This window comes from Lampetra fluviatilis, chromosome 21, assembly GCF_964198595.1.
Source record: "Lampetra fluviatilis chromosome 21, kcLamFluv1.1, whole genome shotgun sequence".
NCBI lineage: Eukaryota > Metazoa > Chordata > Hyperoartia > Petromyzontiformes > Petromyzontidae > Lampetra > Lampetra fluviatilis.
This window is the reverse complement of record NC_136295.1, coordinates 1,527,987-1,554,506: the sequence shown is the minus strand read 5'-3', so window position 1 is coordinate 1,554,506 and position 26,520 is coordinate 1,527,987. Positions and strand designations below refer to the sequence as shown.

At 50.2% G+C, this 26,520-nt stretch overlaps 1 protein-coding gene across 1 annotated transcript in view; it reads left to right on the top strand.

Annotated features, from left to right (window-relative positions):
• The window catches only part of SPAG16 (sperm associated antigen 16), a 65,164-nt gene that overhangs the window by 22,765 nt on the left and 15,879 nt on the right, over nt 1-26,520 (top strand). Inside the window, exon 16 of the mRNA XM_078865723.1 lies at nt 8,109-8,261. Within this exon, the coding sequence (XP_078721849.1) occupies nt 8,109-8,261 (153 nt within the window). The remainder of the gene's footprint in view (nt 1-8,108; nt 8,262-26,520) is intronic.

Here is a 26,520-nt window from a genome sequence, read left to right as displayed (position 1 = left end):
GGGCTCTCGGGGCCACGCCACCGGCTTGCCCTGGTCGGCCCTGACAAGGACAGCGAGCCAGGGGAGCTCCGGGGCCTATTCTAGCTGGTCTTCGCTCTTCGCTGGTTTAAGCTAATACTCGACCTCGAGCCCTCCGGCCCACCACCTTTTATAGTACTCGGCCCCCGGGAGGGGCCCGTGGGGGATGCAGGTGCGGACGTCGGTGTGAGCACCTCCTCTGTGTACGGCCCTAACCACGCCCCTTGTGTTTGTTAGCCATCCGTGCCCATACACAATTACACCTCTACATCACCCCCCCCTGCACAGCTCGCAGCCGTCCCCGGCTGCAAGAAAATCAGAATAAAGGTGCATCCCTCCCCAAAACCGTGTGTGCCTCGCGTAATTTTAACAAGAACAATGACAACCATAACAACAACAACAGCAACAGGAAACAGGAAGAAAAAAATAACCCGACGCACCCCCCCGAATAAATACCCCATTCTGCAAAACCAACATATATACACGCGCTCCGGACGCCTCCCCCCACCATCCGCAAGGGCCCCCCAACGGCCGACCTCACAAAAGTCTGCGCGTTTTGGCGCGCGTTCTCGCGGCGGGCCCGTCACAAGGGCCCGTCCCGGCACGCTCAGTGGCGGTTGTTGACGGTCCGGGTGCGAGAGAGTCTGGCTTCGCTGCCGAGTGACCCCCGACCCTCCCGGGAGGGGTTGGCGGTCGTGGACCCGTCACTCCTGTTGCACCTGGAGATGGAACAGTCGATATCAGGTTAGGCGAAAGCAGCGACGTCGCGGAGTCGGCGGACCCCTCACATGTTTGGCCATGCGTGTGTGTGTGCGAACCACGGGGCGGCGCAATGAACGGTTTCAACCTGGAGGGGTGCACGTACCACCGACGCCTCCCCCATTTGACGCGTACACATTGCGGCCGCAAGACCTGTACGACCTCCACGAGCCCCCGCCACGGCCGTACCAACTTTGACGAGGTCGCCAGCGGCACCTGGGGACAGTGCAACCATGCCCTGTCCCCCGGTTTCCATTTGAACACATGTACCCACCCCAGCCTAAGCCTCTCGTTCGCCTTCTGGCGGAGTTCAGAATTTTGCACGGCCGCTTCCCGCGCCTCAGATAATTTGCCGATGTTAAATTTAACGTGTTCCGACAATGTAGACTTCGCCTGAGGCGCCGAGTGCTTCAGCTGGGTCGTCACAGGCGGGTTAGCCTCGTGGCCATACATTAAAAAGAAAGGGGAAAATCCGGTGGCCGCATGGGGAGCCATCCTGTAGGCTTGTAACACACCGGCAATGCGAAGGTCCCAATCTGTCTGGGATTCCGATACCTGCTGGGACAGCATGGACGTGATAGTCCGATGCAGCCGTTCCACCATCCCGTCAGTTTGTGGGTGATATGGGGAGGTCCGAATTTTCTCCGTACCCAAGAGGTCGCACACCTCGCGGAGGAGTTTCCCCGAAAAATTCTTACCCTGGTCAGTCAGCAGCCGTTCCGGAGCACCCTTGTCGAGGACATAGCCCTGGACAAAGGCCTCCGCGATGGCTGCTGCCGACTGGTTGGCCAGGAGCCAGGCCATGGGCCATCTCGTGAAGTATTCGACCCCTGTCAATAAATACCTATTTCCCCTGGGTGTAGCGGGAAATGGCCCGAGAATATCCAGAGCAACGAGCTCGTTAATCCGGGAAACCTTTATGGACTGCAGCGGAGGGTTGGACCCCCTCGCTGGTGGCTTCCGCTGCGCGCATTGCGTGCACGACCCCAGGAGATCCCCCACGTCCTTTGCCATGCCCGGCCAGAAGAAATCGAGCTGGAGCATGGCAAAGGTCTTGTGAACCCCCAAGTGCAGGAGCCGCTCATGCGCAGCCCATACCACCTTACCCCTCAATGCTGCAGGCACCACGAGCCGTTGGCGGCAGGATTTCCCGTCCCAGTGCATTAAAAGCCCCTGGAACAACCCCCACAAGTCAACGTTCGCCACCCCCTGACCAACCCCCCCGGTGCGACGGCGCAGAGCGAGGAGGGAGGTGTCCTCCATATGGAGGCGTCCCCACTCCGCAACCGACAACCCCAGCAACGAATCCCTCCCTTCTTGCTCGATAGGACCCGAAGCTGAAGGCGCATCGGCGGCGGCCACGAGGACCGAATCGGTGGTCACGTTCGGGGGCCTACAACGCCCCGAACCCAAGAGGCACGCGCATTCCGAAGTGGGTGGCAACCCGACAGGGCGTCAGCGTTCGTGTGGCGGACGCCCTTACGATATGTGGTGACAAAGTCGTAGTCTTGGAGAATCTCCAACCATCGAGACAACTGCCCCGATGGTTGTTGAACCCGCAGGGCGTACTGCAGAGCCGCATGATCTGTACGGACGGTGAAACGTCGACCGTACAGATACGGGCGGTACTGCTGAACGAAATAAACAATTGCCAATAATTCCCGACGGGTAACGCAGTACCGTTGATCCGCCGGAGACAGTACCCGACTACCGTAAGCCACCACATGCTCTACGCCACCAATGAGCTGGGACAGCACGCCCCCAATGCCCGTGTTACTTGCGTCTGTATCGAGCAAGAAGGATTGTGAGAAATCGGGATAATTCAACGGCGGAGCCCCCACCAGGGCATTCCGGAGGGCGCGAAAAGCAGCCTCCTCCTCCGGCCCCCAATGAAACCTGACTCCCTTGGACGTCAAGGCATGCAATGGTTTCGCGATCGTAGCGAAGTCAGCCACAAACCGTCGGTAGTACGACGCGAACCCAATGAAACTCCTGACCTCTCCCACCAAGGTGGGAGTCGGCCAGGAGCTGACGCATTCCGTTTTGGCGGGATCAGTGGATATCCCCGAGCGTCCAACAATATGACCCAAATACCGCACCGATTCGCGGAGCAAATGGCACTTCTGCGGTTTCAAATTGGCAGCCCGCATTTTGAGAAAAACAGCACGCAACCTCTGGAGGTGTTCATCGAATGATTTGCTAAAGACGATGACATCGTCCAAGTAAATTAAACACGAATCCCATTGCAAGCCCGCCAAGACCAGTTCCATTAACCGCTGAAAAGTTGCTGGCGCAGAATGTAAGCCCATCGGCAAGCGGTTAAATTGGAAGAGGCCTTGCGGTGTACGGAAAGCAGTCTTAGGTTTGGATTCGTCATCCAGAGGAAGCTGCCAGAATCCAGAAAGTAAATCCAGGGTGGAAAAGAATCGCGCCCCCGCCAAGGCATCGAGCGACTCATCCATTCGAGGAAGCGGGTACGCATCTGCCACAGAAATTTTGTTCAATCGCCGAAAGTCGACACAAAACCGCAGTGAGCCGTCGTGTTTTTTCACCAAAACGATCGGCGCGCCCCACGGGCTGTTGGAAGGGGAAATGATATCGGCGGCTAGCATGTCATCAACGGCCGATTTGACATGATCCTTTTCGGCGGGACTCAACCGAAAGGGATTTTGGCGGATTGGCGCGCTGTCACCCGTGTCAATATGGTGTCGCAGCAATTTAGTACAACCAATATCAAATTTGTGTTGACTAAAAACGTCGGCAAATTCTTTCAGGAGAACTCGCAGCTGCGCACGCTGCGAGTCGGACAGGTCCACTGATCCCGCGCAAAGCGCATCCAGCCATCCGTCATCACAGTCCGAATGCGGTCGCGACGGAGGATCGGTGCTTACCTGACCCACGAGTGGTTCCTCATAGGGTGCCGGCGTTGCGTGTGCAAGCACGGTCCCTTGAGGAACCACGGCCGTTCGCGATCCTACATTAAGGACTGCAATGAAGGGGTCCCCATCCCCTTTCACCATGGTCTGAGCCGCTAGCAAATCGGGTCCATTGACCCCGGCCCGAGATGGTCCCAACAAGACCCCCCGATCCGCAACCCCCTCAGCAAACGGCCGACGCAACCTAAGAGGGACGAGCATCTGAGCCCCCGGGGGTACGCGCACAGTTTTTGCCACGAGCGCCTGCACGGTCGCAAACGCCCGACGCTCTGTGGGCGTGGGAAGACAAAAACGTTACACGTCGGCCCGACGGGAGCTCGATGCACCCCTGGTCGATCAAGATACGAATGGGCATTTTGGCCAAGAAATCCGTCCCCAACAGGCACGGAACCGCCAGTGAGGAGGAAACCAAAACAGGTCCGGATAATTTAATGTCTCCAATGCAAATTTTGGCGCGGATTTGCCCAATGATGCCTAGCGAGCCCCCGTTAGCAGCATAGCATGGCACGTCAACGGGGAGCAAGGGACGACTTTGAACGGGAAGGATGTTATGAATCAAATCAGATATAATGGTCGCCGACGCTCCTGTGTCAATTAAAATCCGCACCTCTACCCCATCAATATGACCGACCACGACCGACGATCCCGCCGACGCTGCAACGACACGATGGGCGAGCTCCGACCACTAACCCGGTTGGAGCGCTCGCCGCATTTCAGAACAATCGGACGCAACGGCCGTCAATTTGCGAGCCCTGTTCAGTTCAGCGCGTGAGTGTGTGTCGGATGTGTGCATGGGCCAAACGTGTGAGGTGCCACGACTCGCCGTATTTCTCTGCTGAAGATTGGGTGGAGACGGCGCGGCGTCCTGACGAGGTGTCGCCCCGCGCTGACGGGGAGCCCGGCATCCTGAAGCAACGTGGCCTTGAAGGCCACAGTTGTAGCAGCGTGTGAGCGCCCCAAATGGCCTGGGCTGCTCCTGGCGGCTCGGTCCGTTCCGAGCCTGTGGTGCCGCCGATCTCCATTCCCCCCGCCGCTCCACCCCGCAGACCTCCTCCGATGGGAGGGTGGTAGTCGCCATGGCATGGCCGGCCACCCCCTTGGCGGCCTTGCGACGCAGGGACCGCAAGCCCCCGTGGATGTGGCGCGCTACCAGCAAGGAAGACATCTCTGTGTCGTCTTGAGCCAAGACGGCGACGTCCAGCTCGTCCGCGAGTAGCAGCAGCTTTTCAGCCACTATAGCGTCCACTCCCTCCTCGTCCATCCACGGGAAAGCTGCCTTCGCCAGGGCCAGGAGAGCCGTCCGGAAGGCCAGAGGCGATTCGTTGGCGCCCCGATGACGATTGTGGAACAGCTGCCTGCAGTCCGAAGGCGGGCCGTAGACAGCTGACAGCAGCTGCAGCGCCAAGTGCAGCGTGGCGCGCTTTTCCTTAGGCGCCGAGGTGAGGGTAGCCAGGGCGTCGTTGTCCAGCATCGCCGGCAGCGCGCGTAGTGCTTCGGCGTCCGTCCAGTTCGCCATCTCCTGATGAGCGATGAACCGTCTTTTGAAACCGCCCCAGTCCCCGTCCGCGCCCACGAATTCTTTGAGAGGCGGCAGTCGCTGCTGTAACGTGATGTCCGTGGCTGCGGATCGCGCTCCGTCGTTCCCAGCAGACGTTACAGTGTGGGCGGGCTGCGAGCATGGCATCGCCGGTCGCTCCGTTGTTGACGCGCTGGCCGGTGTTGATGATGTCACGGCTTGTGCTTGGCCCTCAGCAGTCACCTGACGCGGGCCGGCCCCGCCCTCTGCTCCCACTGTAGTGATGGCGGGAAATTTAACCGCGAGCCGCGTCGGGGTGGCGGGAGATTGTCGCCGCGCGTCGGCTGCCGTCGTCGTCCCGCGCAGCCCCTCCAGCCCCCAGCCGCGTGATCTCCTCCAACGTGGCGGCCGCAGCGTAGAGCAGCTCCGCCAGGCGGGAGTGAGCCAGCCGAAGTCCCTCGGCCGACGCATCCCCCCCTTCCTGTCGTAGCAGCGCGGGTGTACTCGGCCCCGGCTGCTCCGATCCGACCTCGGCCATCTCTGGTGCCGATTCGGCCGAGGTGTCCTCCATCTCCGACTCCCTGGTACGTGTCGTCCCTCGTGTGTCCATCGTTGAACGTTCACTTCTGACCCCAGATGTAGTAAGTATTCAGGAGGCTTTGACGACGGAGTCGGAGGCACACTTATTTATTAACACCAACTTGTGCACAGTAACGGGTACACACAGCACTTATAGGGGTATCGTCCCCTTCACTCGTCTAACAGGGAGACGCAACATCTAACCCCACTAACCTACGCCCGAGTCCTCCACTACAGAGCTAGGGGAGGCTACCTATCCCAGCCCTGGTCAAGCTGGGATCCCGGCACCCTGAGTCTCCAGACCGGCTCTTATAAGAACGTCAGTCTGGGCTCTCGGGGCCACGCCACCGTCTTGCCCTGGTCGGCCCTGACAAGGACAGCGAGCCAGGGGAGCTCCGGGGCCTATTCTAGCTGGTCTTCGCTCTTCGCTGGTTTAAGCTAATACTCGACCTCGAGCCCTCCGGCTCACCACCTTTTATAGTACTCGGCCCCCGGGAGGGGCCCGTGGGGGATGCAGGTGCGGACGTCGGTGTGAGCACATCCTCTGTGTACGGCCCTAACCACGCCCCTTGTGTTTGTTAGCCATCCGTGCCCATACACAATTACACCTCTACATCTGTAACCGTTCATTTACAGCGCTTCTTTAACATATTGAATTCCACTTCTCAGACTGTCACCATCTGACACTTTCTTAGCTCGATGAATGAGCATCTTGATAAGAGCATATTTCTGTGCTGGGTGATGGTGTGACTGCATTCAGATAGGCGTCAGTATGCGTTTTATTTCGGTAAACACTGCGTGTTATTTTACCATTTCTAGCAGAATATCCAGAAATGGTAGAGTTCTGTCAGCTTCCACTTTCATGGTGAACTGGATGGATGGGTTTTGCGAGTAAAGATGATTTAGAAATACGTTCAGTGTATCTTTGCCGTGTGGCCAGACCACCATTGTGTCATCCACATATCTAAACCAAGCAGATGGTTTAAATGTGCTTGAAGCTATTTCTTTTTTTCAAAATCTTCCATGTACAAATTCGCTATCACAGGCGACAAAGGAGAGCCCATTGCTGCTCCTTCCTTTTGTTTATAGAAATCACCTTGCCACAAGAAGGAGGTGTTCTTTAGATAGTGTTCAGCTAGTCTTGGGATATCTTTAGCTAAACCGTTGTTCGTTGCCAGTGTCGAGTAATTTTATTGAACACTTGTGAACAGAGAGGTCACATCAAAACTTACGAGAATATCATTAGGATTAAGATTAATATCTTTAATTATACTTACGAGATGTTCAGAGTTTTTGATGAAAGAAGAGGTCCTACCGATGTAGGGCTGTATTTGTTTCGTTACGTATTGTGCTAATGTGTACATGGCAGAGCCTATTGTACTATGGGTCTTAATGGGACATCAGGTTTGTGAATTTTTGGTAGCCCATAAAGTCTTGGTGGTTTTGATGCCCTTGGTTTGATCAGGTATTGCTCTTCCTTGGCAATTGATGACTTGGCAATGATTGCCGTTGTTTTACGTTCCAATGTGCTGGTTAGGTCTCGTTTAATTTAAAGGTACCTTCATCGAGTAAATCTTAGATTTTATTATCATAGTCCTCACGGGGCATCACAACAGTTGATAGGCCCTTATCAGCAGCAAGAATTTGGATATCTTTATTTGCTCTCAATTCTCTGAAGGCTTTTGCTTCACTGAAGTTAATATTTGTTTTTGCCACTTTGCTGTTCTCAATAATGTTGGCAACCTCGTGCCTAGTCATCTCAGCTTGATTATGAGGGAGATGTCTAACTGCTGATTCCACTTCAGCAATGATCTCATTGACAGAGATTGTACATGGGGCAACAGCAAATTTAAGACCTTTAGACAGGACTGAAACCATATCGCTGGATAATTCAACGTTCGTCGTGTATGCCACCCAGTCAGCTACTCTGCTGTTTACAATAACGGTGCCATTGTGAATATTTATAATGGAAAATATTAACATTTAGCAACCGACAATATTTTTACGGTTGTTCATGGTGTATATGTGAAGGTGTAGTTCTAAACCACACATTGAAGGCAAATACACTCGGGGTGCATGGCTCGGGTCTGATGGGACCCGGTCACATTGGGACTGATCAGATCCGAGTCCATTTCAGAGCCGACTAAATATTATTGTTTGCTGCTTGGATTCAAACGCAGGATCTCAGTGGTACCAACTCAGTGCTCTGACCCCTGAGCATCCTAACCACCTCGTTCCCCTGCTTGCATTGGCAGTGTGTTCCTTGCTTACGTTGTGCACTTTGTCCCCGCTTTACACAGGATACGTAATGGCAGTGGCCAGCGATGACGGCTGTGTACGGATAGTGGATCTGTTAACAGGACACGTGGAAACACTCAGTGGCCATGAAGACGCTGTCCAGACCGTCGTCTTCTCACCAGACGGGGACACACTCTTCTCAGGAGGTTCAGATGGTACCATACGAATGTGGGAGTAGCCTGACATAATCCATGGTGATGCATCGAGGGTAGGAAGGTTCATTTCAAGGCCACGATTATTCGAATTTTGTTTTATAAATACGTGTGCTTAGTGTCCATTTACAACTTAAAGCACTTCATATCATTTGTGTAAAACACTTAACAGGGAGGAGATGCACCAATACAAATTGGACACGACTTGGTTTAATTCATACAAGTCCTCTTACTGAACCAAACATGCTGGTGTCATCATCAGTGAATTTGTTGTTTTTTGTGTTTATTCATGGCATCTCTTGACAATCCAACTATATTTGAAGGAAGCCTCAAGCGACTACATTGCAGTTAAATATTCCCTGATTATATCACAGTTATGATTTTATTGACTACTTAAATTTAAACGTATAACATTTGTCTTTTGTGGAAATTGTCATTCTTATTGCAATGTAATAAAATTTTAAGGGTAAAACGGTCTCTGGAAGTTTCTACATAAGTTAAATTAAACATTGAATTTGTATTTTAAGCAAACTATATATTTATCATGAAAAAAAATAACTTTGAACATTTCTCTAAAAAGACAGTCCCAAAATAACGGGTGCTATTTTATGTCATTGCCTGGACAACATTGAACCACGATGATGCAGCACTACCATCACAGATCCACATCTTCCTGGTACAGGAGGTCCTCCGTTGGCTTAACATGGGCGGTTCCCAGCATGCACAAGTAATGATGTAGTGTAAGGTACAGGGGTCATGATTCACTGATGTTGCATAAGAAAACTACCGTGGCATTCCTGACAATTATGTGATTGTTGCTTTTAATTATTTGTACTCACGTATGTAGGTTCTAACTCGTCCTGGACACGTATCATAGTATAAGGTGTCTTCAAGAAAAGAGCTTTTTATTTCATTGTTACACAGCTACCTGTGCGATCTACCTCACAGTGTGGAGGTGCAGCTGTCTACAATAAATAACAATGTATTGTTACACACGCATATTTCACGTTTTGGAAGCATCATTCGATCGAGATTTCAGAGGCATGGAGAAAGAGCTCAAAGTCCCTCCATAAGCGTGCCTCAACAGGTGAGAGCCTGCATGGGTGAGAGTCTGAACAGGTGAGAGCCTGCATGGGTGAGAGTCTGAACGGGTGAGAGCCTGACCGGGTGAGAGTCTCAACTGGCGAGAGCCTTGACGGGTGAGAAACTGGACAGGCGACGGCCTGAACAGGTGAAAGCAGAGCCTGAACAGATAAGTCTTGAAAAACCAACAAGATCATCACGAGTTCGACTTCCCTAATCGAACCAACCAAACGTCCCTCTCTAAAACCCTCGGCGGCTAGATCTCCCAGACTCGCGTATGGTCTTCCCAAGATCCATAAAGAAGGCACCCCGCTACGACCCATCGTGTCAACAATCAACTCCCCTACCTATAAACTAGCCCGTTTTCTATCAGATACTCTGCTTCCCTTCACAGGCAAGACCTCTTCGGCAGTACTCAAATCAACCCAATTAGTCTCTATGGTCAAGGACATGGTACTATCTCCTGATGATATCCTCGTCAGTTTTGATGTAGTAGTAGGTTTTTACCCTTTTAAACTGGTACAAAACTCTGTGTTGTATTACATTACATTTCGATATTTTACTAGGTTATTTAATTTTAGTGTGTCCTCCTGATTTTCAGGCTTGCTTGCCGTGCCATCGCATTCGCAGCACCACGTCTGTTGACCACTCATTGATATGCTAATTTTTTCTCTAACCCTCCTCCCTCTCTCTGCCTCCGCCCCCCCCCCTCTGTCTATTTAAGGCCACCCCACAGAGACGATCACCCCTCTCTGTTACCTGTGTTGCTCTCGCTATGTATCTTGGTGATATCTGTCTGCTAATATGTCTGTCTATAGTTTTCTGGTTAGATTTTATGTCGCTATTTCATTATACCTGATGATGATTGCTTGTGTTGCAATCGAAACGTCGTATTCTATTATTTAATTTATTATTTTATCTTTAGACGTGACTTAACCGAAAGAACCAAATAATAATTCCTGCAGTCACGAAAGTTCTAAAATTAAGATTGAACCACTTCTACGGGGAAGTTTTAAGCTTATCTTTTTTCTCTCTCTCTGGCGACTTGTTTTCTCTGCCTGTGTCCTCTCTTTAGATTGTTCACACTTAAATTCTAACTTAGCAATCTTTGAAATACGTAATCAACCAGGCTATGCGTTAATTGTGTGTTGACCGACCCTCTGTGTTGTATTACATTACATTTCGATATTTTACTAGGTTATTTAATTTTAGTGTGTCCTCCTGATTTTCAGGCTTGCTTGCCGTGCCATCGCATTCGCAGCACCACGTCTGTTGACCACTCATTGATATGCTAATTTTTTCTCTAACCCTCCTCCCTCTCTCTGCCTCCGCCCCCCCCCCTCTGTCTATTTAAGGCCACCCCACAGAGACGATCACCCCTCTCTGTTACCTGTGTTGCTCTCGCTATGTATCTTGGTGATATCTGTCTGCTAATATGTCTGTCTATAGTTTTCTGGTTAGATTTTATGTCGCTATTTCATTATACCTGATGATGATTGCTTGTGTTGCAATCGAAACGTCGTATTCTATTATTTAATTTATTATTTTATCTTTAGACGTGACTTAACCGAAAGAACCAAATAATAATTCCTGCAGTCACGAAAGTTCTAAAATTAAGATTGAACCACTTCTACGGGGAAGTTTTAAGCTTATCTTTTTTCTCTCTCTCTGGCGACTTGTTTTCTCTGCCTGTGTCCTCTCTTTAGATTGTTCACACTTAAATTCTAACTTAGCAATCTTTGAAATACGTAATCAACCAGGCTATGCGTTAATTGTGTGTTGACCGACCCTCTGTGTTGTATTACATTACATTTCGATATTTTACTAGGTTATTTAATTTTAGTGTGTCCTCCTGATTTTCAGGCTTGCTTGCCGTGCCATCGCATTCGCAGCACCACGTCTGTTGACCACTCATTGATATGCTATTTTTTTCTCTAACCCTCCTCCCTCTCTCTGCCTCCGCCCCCCTCTGTCTATTTAAGGCCAACCCACAGAGACAATCTCCCTCTCTGTTACCTGTGTTGCTCTCGCTATGTATCTTGGTGATATCTGTCTGCTAATATGTCTGTCTATAGTTTTCTGGTTAGATTTTATGTCGCTATTTCATTATACCTGATGATGATTGCTTGTGTTGCAATCGAAACGTCGTATTCTATTATTTAATTTATTATTGTATCTTTAGACGTGACTTAACCGAAAGAAGCAAATAATAATTCCTGCAGTCACGAAAGTTCTAAAATTAAGATTGGTACAAAACTGACATCATGTTTGCAATAACCACAACACAAGTAGTCAAAAAAGCAAACAAAAAGAAGCAACTCTGATAATGATAATAATATGCACTGTCCTTGAAGTTGATTGGTCCACACCCGAGACGTCTTTCTTTAGAACCTAGTCTCCATTGGTGTTGGACCAGATGACACCAGAAGGCGTACAACTCAAACACAGTGCAATATCAGAGTCTGGAGAGCTCGGGGTAAGCATTTACACTATGAGATCTCTTTTACCAGTGGCAAAATATAGTAGTAGGTTTTTACCCTTTTAAACTGGTACAAAACTGACACCTTTATTCAAGGCATCATGTTTGCAATAACCACAACACAAGTAGTCAAAAAAGCAAACAAAAAGAAGCAACTCTGATAATGATAATAATATGCACTGTCCTTGAAGTTGATTGGTCCACACCCGAGACGGCTTTCTTTAGAGCCTAGTCCCCATTGGTGTTGGACCAGATGACACCAGAAGGCGTACAACTCAAACACAGTGCAATATCAGAGTCTTGAGAGCTCGGGGTAAGCATTTACACTATGAGATCTCTTTTACCAGTGGCAAAATATAGTAGTAGGTTTTTACCTTTTTAAACTGGTACAAAACTGACACCTTTTTGTTTGCTTTTTTGACTACTTGTGTTGTGGTTATTGCAAACATGATGCCTTGAATAAAGGTGTCAGTTTTGTTCCAGGAGACTTGGACGACGTAGTTGGAGGCACACTTATTTATTAAGCACAAAGTACATAACAGGCCGAGATGTACAACACTCGAAGGGGTATCGGCCCCTTCACCCGTCTAACTGGGAGATCAACACTCTATGTCACAGCTAGCCTACTCCTAGGTCCTCCACTACCGGGCTAGGGGAGGCTAGCTAACCCAGCCCTGGTTAAGCTGGGATTACGGCACCCTGAGTCCCCAGACCGGCTCTTACAAGAGCATCGGCTCTGGGCTCTTGGGGCCACGCCACTGGCTTTCCCTGGTCGGTCCTGAGAAGGACAGCGATCCAGGGGAGTCCCAGGGCCTATCTAGCAGGTCTTCTTGCTTCACTGGTTAAGGCTGAACACTGAACCCCGAGCCCTCCGGCTCACCACCTTATATAGCAACTCCCCCACTGAGGGGTGGGGCCGTGGGGAATCCCAGCTCCGTGTCAGCCCCCCAGGCTCAACGGTGCGGACGTAGATGTAAGCACCTCTCGGCGTACGGGCATAACCACGCCCAGTGTGTTTGTTTGCCCTCCGTAACACCTCTACACATGCATCCCGTGCTCTCTTTTAGCCCCGCCCCCCACCCTTCCAATACGTTATCATGTGCAACAACAGTGACTTGCGCACAAACACGTCCACGCCCACGAGCACCTCGTGTCCTCTTTTAGCCCCCCCCCCTCCCGATACGTTCCATTCATTGGCTACCACATTCTGATAAGCTCCCCCCCCTCTCCTCCCCCTTAACTTGTATTTAAGAGCTTGCATCTTGAATCCCTGCCTCACTTGATGCAGCAAATCTGGCTGTGACGGTCCCACCTGATGACGGAGACTTGTGTTTCTCCGAAACGTCGTGATTTTTTTTATTAATTTAATTTTTTACCTACGTGACTTTACCGAAAGAACTAAGAGTATGAATCCTTGCAGTCACGAAAACTTCAAATCTAGAATCTTGAGAAGCTGCTTGAAGTTAGATGATGCACATATTCAGCCAATGTTCAGTGGTGCAGCTATGGAGAAACGCCGCTCGGCCAAGACCGTCTAGGCTCTGGGTACCATTCGTTTGTAGTGAATAACTCAGAGACGATAAGAGTTGGAGGCACTTTATTAACAAGCACCATCGGGGTTAACACTCTTAATGATTCGTCCGTCTATTGTTGGCGATGTTACTCAGGACAGTTGGTAGGCTGCCTGACTGGTGACGCCCCGAGATGGTGAAGACGGAGACGATGACAAGAAGGAGGGTGAAAACGACGGGAAGAATAGTGACCAAGACTTCAGCAGCACGGCGGGGTTCCCACTCCACATGACAGCCCTGAGGTCCCCGACAGGGGCCGCTTTTATACTCTCAGCGTGGCCTCGCTCCGCCCCCGGCCACGCCCCCTTTCCAGAACCTGCCAGCGGGTTCTTGGTGTGCCCCTTCTGTGACCCTTCCCCTAGATCCCCCTCTGGTGTGTCACGTGGCCTGCTCACGTCAGGGCTGCCGTAAGCCGCAGACCCCTTTCCCTGCCAGCAGCCAGCGCTATGCTGCTACATTACTATTGTATGCCACTACACAGTCATTCATCGCTCACCGTCGATGAAGGAGCATTGCACCAAACGTGCGACTTCTTGATTCCGTAAAACGGCGTCTCGAGCGATTTATTTGATCCACGGATCACGGGGGGGGGGGGGCGACCACGGTGTGTGGGGGTGGTACGGGCGTAGGGAGGGGGGGCAACTACGGGGGGTGGAGGGGGGTGGTGAGCACAGGGGGGGAGCACGGGGGGCGATCATGAGGGGGGGCGACCACGGGGGGAGGGGCGACCACGTGGGCCAACCACGGGGGGTGGAAAGGAGCGACTTCAGTGGGGGGGAAGGGGGGGGGGCGACCATGAGGGGAGCAACCACAGGTGGTGGAGAGGGGCGACCACAGGGGGGGGGGGCAACCACAAGGGGGGGGGGGGCAATCATAGGGGGTGGATGGGGGCGACCACGGAGGGGCGCCACCATAGGGGGTGGCGCCCCTCCGACGTTCTAAGCGGACTGCGAGGGTCGCAGTCCGCTTAGAACGTCGACTGCCAACTGCAGTGGGTACGACGAGCGGCGGGCGCTGTTGTTATTATTAGACGCGCTCCATGGGGAGCGGCGGTGTGCTGTGGTCAGTGGAGCGAGAAGCGTGGAGATATACGGTGGGAGACCTTGACCGAGAGCTCGGCGGCACAGCAGTGATGTCGACAATGCACAAGTAGTACAACATACATCACGGGTGGTGCCTGCAAGCAGGCACCTACCATGATGGATTGCTTGCTGAGTGTTTCAGGGCATGACGATCCTCGACTGTGGCACCCCACATGAAATTGGCAGTCTAAACAATGTAAGCAAAAATAATGCCACAAATTGTAGAAGGGAAATGCGAACGATGAAAATTGTGTTTAACATGTCGTGGGCTTTCGCGACCAATACCCATAACAGGTTTTTTTTCTGTTAGATCGCGTAAATATAAATGTGTCGTTAGACCCGCCACCACCCGAACTAGTAACTAATTGGCACGTTTTGTTTACGTGACAAACGCCACTCATTAGCTGTGTCGGGTGGTGGCGGGTTTCACAACATATTTACGCGATCTCACGCAACAACAACAAAAACCTCTTGCTGATGAAGAGTGTACGTTGAAACAAAGGACACGTGGTGTAATTATGTGGGTGCCTGTGGTCACTGGGGCTCGCTCACTCGATGTCTCCCCACGCACCTGCGAGGGCGACTGTGCGAGTACTACCTCGTGTGCGAGGCGGTGGCCCACAAGTTGGGTGCCACTCGTGAGGTTCTGCAACTGCTGTAACAATACTTGCGTTATCTCATGGGCGACAAAGTGGAGAGATGATATCACTAGAGCCCAGAGGTGTGGACTCGAGTCATGTGACTTGGACTCGAGTCAGACTCGAGTCATGAATTTGATGACTTGCGACTCGACTTGGACTTGCATAACAATGACTTTGTCCCACCTATGAGATGTGGACTCGAGTCATGTGACTTGGACTCGAGTCAGACTCGAGTCATGAATTTGATGACTTGCGACTCGACTTGGACTTGCATAACAATGACTTTGTCCCACCTCTGCTAGAGCCCCTGCACCTTACCCATGCTTCGTGTTTATTATTTGTAACAAACAAAAACCCCAGTACTGCGATGCCCTACAGTATCCTGTTGATGCAATAAAGGTGGCTATGACCTCCAGCTAATATTCGACATATAACTGTTCTTATGCCAAAATGATCATGCCTGTGATCACTGCGGCTACTATGACGACTGATGCAGTGTCATATTTTGTAAAATATATATCTGGTGAAACTGCTATGAGAGGTCAGAGATGGAATTGAAAGCTAAAAGTGGTGCATGGCTGGTATTTAGGGGAAGGTGGGGCTAAACCCCACGAGAAAAATGCATAATCAATACATTGCATATTATTTTAAGTCTCACGCCAGGAGCGCACGTATTTTCCCGAGCAGGAACCGCTTCGTCCACATGACAGAAATCACTGGTAATTGTCAGTGTCTGCTTGGACATAATCCACAAGGTTAAGATAGCACACAATGTTGGACGTAAGAAGCCGTGTACTGATGCCTACCTAAATGAGCAGTCGCACTCATCACACACAAAGTGCTTTCCTCAGATGAACTACAATACCCCGCTGATCTCGCCAAGAAACATAAACCATCACGCGACCTCCGATCATCCTCGCAGTGACGTCTGGCTTCCCAACGAACAAAGACGATCACCGCATCGCGCGCTTTCAGAAGCGTTTCTGCGGCCGTCTGGAAAGCTCTCCCTTCCGATATTAGAAAGCCACTGGAGCTGTGCATTTTTAAATATAGATTGACAACGAATTTATTTAGAACTGCTTTGTGTTTAATTTGTCCTTCACCCGCACCTCCGATGAGCACGGTTGGATACGTACGGTGCAAAATGAGTTTAACACACACACACATTCGGGGTGATGCATGTAGTTGCGTGGTCGCTCTGTGCGGGGGTAGACGCGTGATGTCGCGCAGGGCAACCCAAACACGCTGCTCGCCTGGCAGCAAAGCCCCTCCAACTACACCAGTTGTCCCACGAGTGGGGCAACTTGTTTGCGAGTTCTCTTATCTGCCAGCCTTTCCGCCGCTGATAACCAAAGTTTCACTTCGTGTACTTTACATTGTTTCACGCACTGCTGCCAACCACTGGCGGAGCCATTGGGGGGGGTGGGGGCGGCACGTGCCCCCCCCCCCCCCAATGATCCAATCGAAATCCCTAATTTAGATCGGATCATTGGGGTTTACTAATAATAAATCGGCATTTCGCGACCCCCACTGCCACTGTGTAGCATATTATTACATGCAAGGGACTCTATGAGATGATAGGACAATAATCTGAGTCCATAATTGGCAATAAGTAACGGCAAAGTAGTAAAAGTGACTCAGAATTGTGCGCAGTTGCGTACACAGAGTCCACAACTTCCCTGAAGGCTATCACCTTCAGCGAGCGCGATGCCGATCACACAACGCGGTTCGAATTCGACCCTCAATCGATGGCTGCGCTATCGCCGCACACGCGTCGAATAAAAAGCAAGGGACAAGTCCTTACTTACTAACATCTCCTATCTTACTAACAACTCCTATAATGTTTCATTGCTGGAGGGGTTGCCCCCCGACCTAAAAATCCTGGCTCCGCCATTGCTGCCAACCTTTTATTTCCACGAGAAGCATTAAGCGATGGTTCACATTACAATTAAACCTGGATTTGTTATTTTTTTCTTACAAACTTAAAATCGACATGATTTATCCATTCGTCCTCCACGATAAATGTGGGTGAGAGGGCCGAGAGGTGTCGAAGTGAGGCAGGATGACATGTACGGGGAGGGACATGAGTGGAATGAATGAGGTGGGGGCGACTGGGCATGTATCGGGTGTAACTTTACACTCTCCAGACAGTTACACTTACCTTGGCTTGCCCTCACCCAGTCCACCTCGGTTCGCATTTACACTTTCCATTTACAAAGGACTGTTCCAGCATTGACGTCAAGCGAATGCGATTAAGTAAGATCGTGGCTGCCAAGTGATGTGTCCCTTTGACCTGGTCTTCCAGACGCAGTCCTGCTATCACTACACGCACCGAAAATGCTTCGTGTAGGTCCAATGTGTGGAAATGTACTTCCATTGCAAACGTGAATATTGTGATGGCCAACTCGTTAGCTATCGTTAGCACGATGCAGTCGTATATATTGCGTTTTAACGGGGCGTTCTTTTAAATAGTAAAAATGTACACCCGATTCGTGTTACAAAATGATTGTGTCTGCAAAACAAAAATACATAATACATTAATAACATAACAAATATCCAGCCACAGCTGCAGTGGCAGGTCATTCTCTATTGTTCTCGCGGGGGATTTTGTCGCACTGGGAGAGCGAGATGGCAGGTGTGTGCAGATGACAAATAAATCATTTATGACCATCCAACATTGAGCTGCCATGCCTGTCTCGACATGGGGGCATGCGTAAAATTGCCTATTTATACGCCGCAAACCCTCTGACTTTTTGTTCTCCTGGGTATTGCGTACACAACTTAGATCAGACCATATTAGTGCATGAGCAACTATAAATATAGCCACCTAGTAAAAGATGCACATGGACATCTTCATTATCAGCCATTGTCTGTCCACTGCTGGATGAAGGCCTCCCCATGCCGGAATCATCCCTCGTAGCTCTGCGCCGTTACAATCCATCTCGCCCCTGCCCATCAGCTGATTTCATTGCTCCATCTCTGGTAGTCGTCCTGACGGGATTGTTCAATCCTCTGGCAGCCATTTCTGCATCAGTCTCATTCCTCAGTAATCTAGTCACGTGTCCTGCCAAAATAGGTCTTTTTTTTAATATGTATAGTTGCTCATGCACCATGCGTTATATACACGTATCATGTATACATGGGCTGTTCAGAAAAGAGACAGGGCCATAAAAAGGCTGTCTCTGGTGTAGGCCAATCAGTTTCAAGGACAATGCATGCATTATCAAAGCTCATTTGTCTGCTTGTTTTACCACGAGCATGATGTGGTGAATGCAGACTTGATGCCTTGCAATGTGTGTCTATTTGCTGGTTCGACATGTTAACACTCCGGTATTCTTGTCGGAAAGGGTAAAGCACATTCTTGTTTTTGGTCATCAGCCCACGTACTATTTATAAATGTATTGTCCGTACTACCGATAAATGACACTTGTTCATTTCTGATCCAGCCAGGTGCCTTGATGGTAGAGTTGCGAGTTGAGATTGCAGGTAGGGGTTCACTCAGCCCATCATGCTTCTGGGATTGATACAATGAATACACTTTGTGAAGAAGTCAACAGTGGTCCTATGGTTATACTCACCATTGCCATATGGACATTTATGTAAGTATGTTGAACTTCATAAGAGGTTTTTGGGTTAGATCGCGTAAATATATAAATGTGTCCATACTCTTTGGTTCTTTCGGTAACGTCACGTAGTTAGAAATCAAATAAAACAAATCACGACGTTTTGATCGCAACACAAGCGGTCGTCATCATCTTTTGCCTGATGACGATTGCTTGCGTTGCAATCAAAACGTCGTGATTTGTTTTATTTTATTTCTACCTACGTGACTTTACTGAAAGAACCAAAGAATATGGATTCCTGCAGTCACGAAAGCTTCAAATAAAGATATAAATGTGTCATTAAAACCCATCACCACCCGACACAGCCAACTAGTAAGGGTTGTCACGTAAACAGAACATGCCAATTCGTCACTAGTACAGCACACCGGTGTGTTGGAGAGCCAAGCCACAACATTTACAATCTGAGAACGACGTTTCGCCAGTAATTACAACTAGCTTCATCAGGCGACAGCCAGATTTGTGCAGAAGTCCACCTGTTTCGTTCTTTATATAAAGGCGTAGATATGGTGACCACCCTTCTGCGCTCTTGCACAATGTGGGGGGGGGGGGATTACTGAGGCAACGTACATTATGCATTATGCGAGCCCCTTGAACTTGTCCTTCCTGTCTATTGTGCGACGGGTGTGTGCGTGGGCCAAACATGTGGGGTGCCGCGACTCGCCGGGTTTTGTTGGTGAGGCTTGGGAAGAGGCACGACGTCCTGTCGAGGCGTCGTCCCGCGCTGCCGAGGAGAGCGGCATCCCGAGGCCACATGGCCCCGGAGGCCGCAATTGTAGCAGCGCGTAAGTGCTCCCGATGACTTGGGTTGGTCCTGGCGGCTCGGTCCGTCCCGAGCCGGTCGTACTCCCGATCTCCATTCCGTCGGGCTGTCGACGGCGCAGATTTCTTCCGCTGGGAGGGTGGCTGCAGCGACGGTATGGACGGCCGCCGCCTTGCTGGCCTTTCGACGCTGGGACAGCAAGTTTGCATGGATGTGTCGCGCGGCCCGCAGGGAACACATCTCCGTGTCGTCTTGCGCCAAGACGACAATGTCCAACTCGTCAGCCAACAGCAGGATTTTTTCCGTGACCATAGCGTCCACCCCTTCTTCATCCATCCGCGGGAAAGCTGTTTTCCCCAGTGCCAGGAGAGCCGTACGGTACGCCAGGGGCGACTCCTTGGCACCCCGCTGGCGATCATAAAACAGCTGCCTGCAGTCCGAAGGTGGTCCATAGACTGCAGCGAGGAGTTGAAACGCCATCTGCAGTGTGGCGCGCTTCGCTTTCGGCGCCGAGGTGAGAGTAGCGAGGGCATCACTGTCGAGCATCGCCGGCAGCGCGCCGAGAGCTTCGGCATCCGTCCACTGCGCCATTTCCTGGTGGGCGAGAAAACGCCTCTGGAAACCGCCCCAGTCACCGTCTTCGCCCACGAACTCCTTGAGAGGTGGTAAGCGCTGGTGTAACGCGGCGGCCGCAGTCGATGGTCGACCCCCGTCGCTCCCGTCACTCAGCACGGTTTTGGCGGGAAGGGCGTGTGGCATCGCCGGTCGCTCTGCTGGTGACGCGCTGACCGCTCCTGATGACGTGGCAGCTACTGTATGCCCGATGTCGGGCGCGTGGCTCAGGCCGGCCCCGCCCTCAGCACCCACTGTAGTCATGGCGGGAAATTCGAAATCCGGCCCCGTGGAAACGGCGGGAACCGGCGCTGGCCGTCGGCTGTCGTCGCTCCGCGGCGCTCCACCAGCCCCCAGCCGCGTAATTTCTTCTAGTGTGGCGGCAGCAGCGTAAAGTAGCTCCGCCAGTCGCGAATGAGCCTGCCGTAGTCCGTCAGCCGACGGCTCCCATCCGTCCAGACGTTGCGGTGTGGATGGACCCGGCCCTGGCTGCTCGGCGTCGCCTTCAGCCATCTCGGGCTCAAAGTCGTCAGCGTTTTCCTCCGCCCCCGGTTCTCTGGCACGAGCCGTCCGTCGCATGTCCATGTTCGTAGAAGACCACTTCTGACGCCAGATGTAATAACGTTCAGGAGGACTTGGACGCCGGTGTTGGAGGCACACTTATTTATTCCGTACAAAGCACGATACAGACCGGGACATACAACACTGGAAGGGGTGTCGGCCCCTTCACCCATCTAACTGGGGAGACACACTCTAGGCTACACCTAGCCTACCTCTGGGTCCTCCACTATCAGGCTAGGGGAGGCTAGCTAGCCCAGCACTGGCCAACTGGGCTTATGGCGCCCGGAGTCCCCAAACCAGCTCTGACAAGAGCACCGGCTCTGGCTCTCGGGGCCACGCCACTGGCTCGGTCCTGGTTGGCCCTGACAAGGGCGGCGATCCAGGGGAGTCCAGGGCTCTATCTGGAAGATCTTCCTTCTTCACTGGTTAAGCTTCATACATCCTCCCTCGAGCCCTCCGGCTCACCCCCTTATATACCATCTCCCCCCTGAGGGGTGGGGCCCCGGGGGATCCCAGCTCCGAGTCAGCCCCCCAGGCTGCCCGGTGCGGACGTCGCTGTGAGCACCCCCCTGTGCACCGACATAGCCACGCCCACTGTGTTTGTTTACCGTCTGATACCATTGCATAACAGCCCCTCCGTAACACCCCTACACATGTAAAGGCAACTTCACTTCTTTAATATTAATGAAAAATAAAGTGACTCTTACAATACATCTTGTTTGTTTCTATACTCACTATTATTACAATCCACTCAGTTTCTTTTATTAAAGATTCCACTAGGTGGCGACAAATAATATTGTTGACTGAAACGTGCTTACGTATGATGACGTAAGCACGTTAGTGCGAGCCCTCCCGGAAGCCATAGAGAATGCATTGGAGCGCCCGCCGTTCGAAAAAAAACATCTTTGAATGTAAGTCTATGGGAACACTCTGGGCGATTCTCAGCCAGAGTGAAATCGCCCAAGAAGAGGCGGTACTCCACAGAACGTGACATGATGCTGATTGGACTATATCCAGAGGCACAATAACGGCTAGCGTAACTCTGTGGTTGAATGACATTGGTGGTGCGTCGCCCAATCGCCCTAATGAAGAAACCGCCCCTGGTGCAATCTCCAACTCTTATTCACGTGCTCTCTGCAGCCTCTCCGTGTGATATGAAGACGGCTAATTTGCCTAAAACGTCACCTGTTGTCTCTTTTTCTTATTTTAAAGTCCGCACTGTGCGTTGAGATTGTGCGTGCATTGTTCTCGAGCGTCGCTGCCAATGCAGCAGCATCAAGAAATAATCTGCGATGCAAAATTACATTCTGGGAGGGACACAACGAGACAACACAGCAGCATCCATGGATATGTGCTGTTGTCCTTTCCCCGCACCTCCGATTCGCACGGTTGGCTACGTACGGTGCGAAAGAAGTTCAACATACATACATAGACTCACACAGCAGAGACCCATAGACTCACACAGCAGAGACCCATAGACTCACACAGCAGAGACCCATAGACTCACACAGCAGAGACCCATAGACTCACACAGCAGAGACCCATAGACTCACACAGCAGAGACCCATAGTTTGTTTAACTTTCCCCCGCACCTCCAATTCACACGGTTGGTTATGTACGGGGCGAAGGAAGTTCAACATACATCTATATATTTTGCAATTATTGAAGGCAGACCAACAGCACGATAAAATAAAGATACCACAAGGAGGATGTTGTAGTCTATTTGGAAAAGTCATCTTGATCATGAGACAGACGATAGCGATGTGTGTGAAGAGAACGGTTTTCAATCAGTGCATGATTCCATATGCGACCTCCAAATGATAAGTTAACTCAATTATGACCAATTTTAATAATTTCAATCAACATTCACCTGTACATGCAAGCACTGCGGTCGCAATTACGATAAAAGTCGATACACAACCCACATATTGGTGACAAGTGAATTTTGCTGAGCAAAGTATCTGCAATCATAGTCAATTTAGGCAGAACAAACTCCGATTCGCACGGTTGGCTACGTGCGTTGCGAAAGAAGTTCAACGTACGACCGTTCGTCCGTACGTACAAACTCCCAACGAGTATCCCCTTTGTACCAACGCACCGCGAATTCGAGTGCCCATCGAGCACGGTGACCCCTATGAAGGGCGCGCATACAAAATTAACCTAACACATGCCTGGGAAGGTTGGCTCACTCTAAACTTGCCGGGGCATAAGCCGCTCTCCTCGCATTGTCTCTGCGGTGGGGGGGGGGCCTCGCCAGCCCTCCCTTAATAAAAAGCGTTGAGTGACCGAAACACGTGCCAGTCTCCCCGCGGGACTCAGCGGGACCACTTTGTTCCACGTGCCTTTGTTTGGAAGGCCGGCAAAGTGGGTGTTGTGCCATAAATAATACTGCGGGAATCTGCCAGCTGTTGACGTCAGAAAATGCGAACGCCGCGGAGAATTCCGGTCGCGGGTGAATCGTCGCACCGAACAGCGCAGCGCGCAATAGCTCTCGCCTCGTCGTTACAATTTATTATTTCGCTGCGCTTGAATATGCAACGGACATTTTTTCCCTCTCGCGGAAATTATTTTACTACGTTGTAACCATTCTAATGTGTCAATTTACAATCGCTTTACTCAGGACGTGTGTGTATGTGTGTGTGTTGCACTTCTTTCAAATATGAAATCGTGGTTGGCAAAATGTGATAATTTTCTGCGTGTGTGGGAGAACGAGTCTCTCCATGCGTGTGTAGTGAGAACCAAATATAATAGGCGATTCACTCGTGCAGTTGCAATTGTTGTGCTATACTGATATTAGATACTATACCGCTATAGCATTAGAAATATCAAATATCGCTGTGAAAACTGAGCAATGGTCGACATGGGGCATTTGAAACATGTCGAGTATATTCGAGTGAGGCAGCTACCGACATATTAACACTAAATAACTTAACCGATATCTTAATATATAGCGGACCGCAGAGCAGGGCAATCCATTGTTGGCATTGGCTCATTACGTCGTTGCTTCCCTCCTTGTCTACGGTTCCTCCTTGCGCTTCTGAGTCGTCCTAAATTGAAAACGTATTTCTTTAGAACTGATTTTTCTGTTTAGTTTGTTATCCTTCCCCCGCACCTTCGATAAGCACGGTTGGTTATGTACAGTGGAAATCCAGTTCAACATCACCATCACGATCCACATAAAAATAGCCCTAAGTGACCACTGCACATTTCGTCACTGGTTTCCACTTCCCTCTGTCTTGTGCTAATATGCTCAAGTAGTGCCACATCTTTCTGGCACCAATTTCTGATTATGTCATTGTTAAGCCATTCTATGTGAGGTCTTCCTCTCTTTCTCGTTCCTTCCATTTTTATGAACAACACACTTTGAATTTCCCTGTTGTTGTCCATCCTACATATGTGTCCAAATGGTGGCAGCTTCCTTCTCACCACTGCCTGCACCATCAGGTCGTCTTTTATGCGCAAACTTTTATTTACTTCTACGTTGGTCACTCTTTGGGGTCCAGCTTAGATGGAGTATCCGAAGTTCAACATACACACACGTACATTGGGAAGGCTGCCTATGGATGTCCCACCTGGCACTGTGGAGCCGCACGTCTTTCTCTCTCTCCCACAGCTCCATTTCACCCCATCCACCTCCCAGCACCCCCCTCCAGCAGCAGGAAGCATTACGTAACGCCCACTGTGTGTTCAATACAATACACTCGCGTTACAACACTAGCTGATACATTCGTTGTGTTCCAGTTATTTCCTCGACTTTGGAATTCCCTCCAATCAGTAAGTGCCGTTTGTTAATGGCCGCTTGACATTTTTTAGCCTTTGTGCTCAGCAATCGTCCTGATGGTAAATAATAAATGCGGGTGCACGATTCAGGTCACACTGGATTTGATCATCCGCCATCCCATTAAGAGGTTTTACAAACCAATTTGGGAGGCAACCGTGCAATTATCCACATAGAGCGTGGCCATATTTATATTAGGAAATCACATTTGGTTACTTTGTTTATTTTAACGAATGGACGTATTGGGAGTACACCGGTGCAGCATAACATCAAAATTTGTCTTCCGACTGCTTCGACATCACGAGAACTGATTTTGACGTACAACCACCATCACCACCACCATAACCACCATCCCCACCATCACCACCGCCATCACCACAACCACCATCACCCCCATCATCACCACCATCACTACCACAACCACCATCACCACCACCATCACTACCACAACCACCATCACCACCACCATCACCACCACAACCACCATCACCACCACCACCATAACCACCATCATCACTATCACCACCCCCATCACCACAACCACCATCACCACCATTCACCACTACCATCACTACCACAACCACCATCATCACTACCATCACTACCACAACCACCATCACCACCACCACAACCACCACCAACCACAACCACCATGACCACCACCCCGCAAGATTTTCTGACCGGGGTTGCCAATCGCAGGAAAATGAATAATTACTATATTGCGAAAAATATACTTTTTTAATATCGCTCACCACCGGTGTACCACTAAGACGTTAAAATGTTCAAACTGACTTTTCATTAACATTAATGTATGATGCATTCATTCTATTTTTAAATTAATTTTAGGACTTAAAAATAAGAAAATCGGTGTAATCTTTCAACATTAATCAATTACGTTTCATCTCAATTCATTCAGGGTACTAGGTTGAGTTTTCTAAATCTGATCTGAAAAGGAATAAGACAAATAGATATTAATAATGATAATATATCAAATATTAACTTTAAAGGAATTTACAATGATCATGTTTTAATGCCAGTCGTGGAATTATATGAAATAACCCTGAGTGTCCTGGCTGTGGAGCCACCCTATATAATAATAATAATATTTAGTTCCATTGACAAATGGACCTTCCGGACAAATGTTTCCAAACAGATTTTCTTTTAGTTGAGACCTTGAAGTCGAATCAGCATGAGGTCGGCCATTTCACAAATATTACCTGGCAGTGGCTCGGTGTGACAGACAAGAGCAATTAGCACACGGGGTGAAGCCTCTGGTCACGTTCAGCAGAGTGCTGCAGAGTTGTGCAAACAGCCTCCGTAGATCGTCATGTATGTTGACTTTCTATCGCACCGTACGTAGCCAACCATGCTAATCGGAGGTGCGGGGAAGGACAACAAACTAAACACTTAAAGCAGTAATGAATAAGTCAGCATGGCTGTTTCATTGCCAAATGCCATGCTGAATTAATCAGTCACATACAAACGTTGAGGATCCAAATGTTCAAGGTCACGACGTCATTATTCAGACTGCCAATGATGTCACCGTGCCTTGCAATCGCTGCACTTTCACTGCTGGATCTCAGAGCCATTTAAAAGTCGAAACCCATCATCCGAAGTATGTTCTTCCATTATCCCATCACACGGATTACAAATGACCCTTGGCATCTGACCCATGAGTGCCACCGACCTCCGAGTGTCCTCCCTCGTGCACGTGTGTCCCACCCATGGAAACGTCCTCTTCCTAATTAAATCTACACCATTTTCTTGGCAAGTTATATCCTGACCTTCAAAGTTTGTGATCACGTCATGCCGTGAAATGGCAGAAGATTAATTTGTAGCTGCTTTTTTTTACGAGCCTAGGTGAGTGATCCATGTGCGTTTAACGGCATATGTTTGTCACCGCCCATCGTTCGAGATTGTCTGAGGACAGACAAATTATGGTCCAATCCCCCACCACCACCCCATTCGCTATTCACGAACGGCTGTTCGAAACCGGCAGGCTACCCTGGTTAATCACGCTGGGGTTTATGAAACTGTGCACTGCGCACCAACTGCTTCAAAGTTCCCCTGTG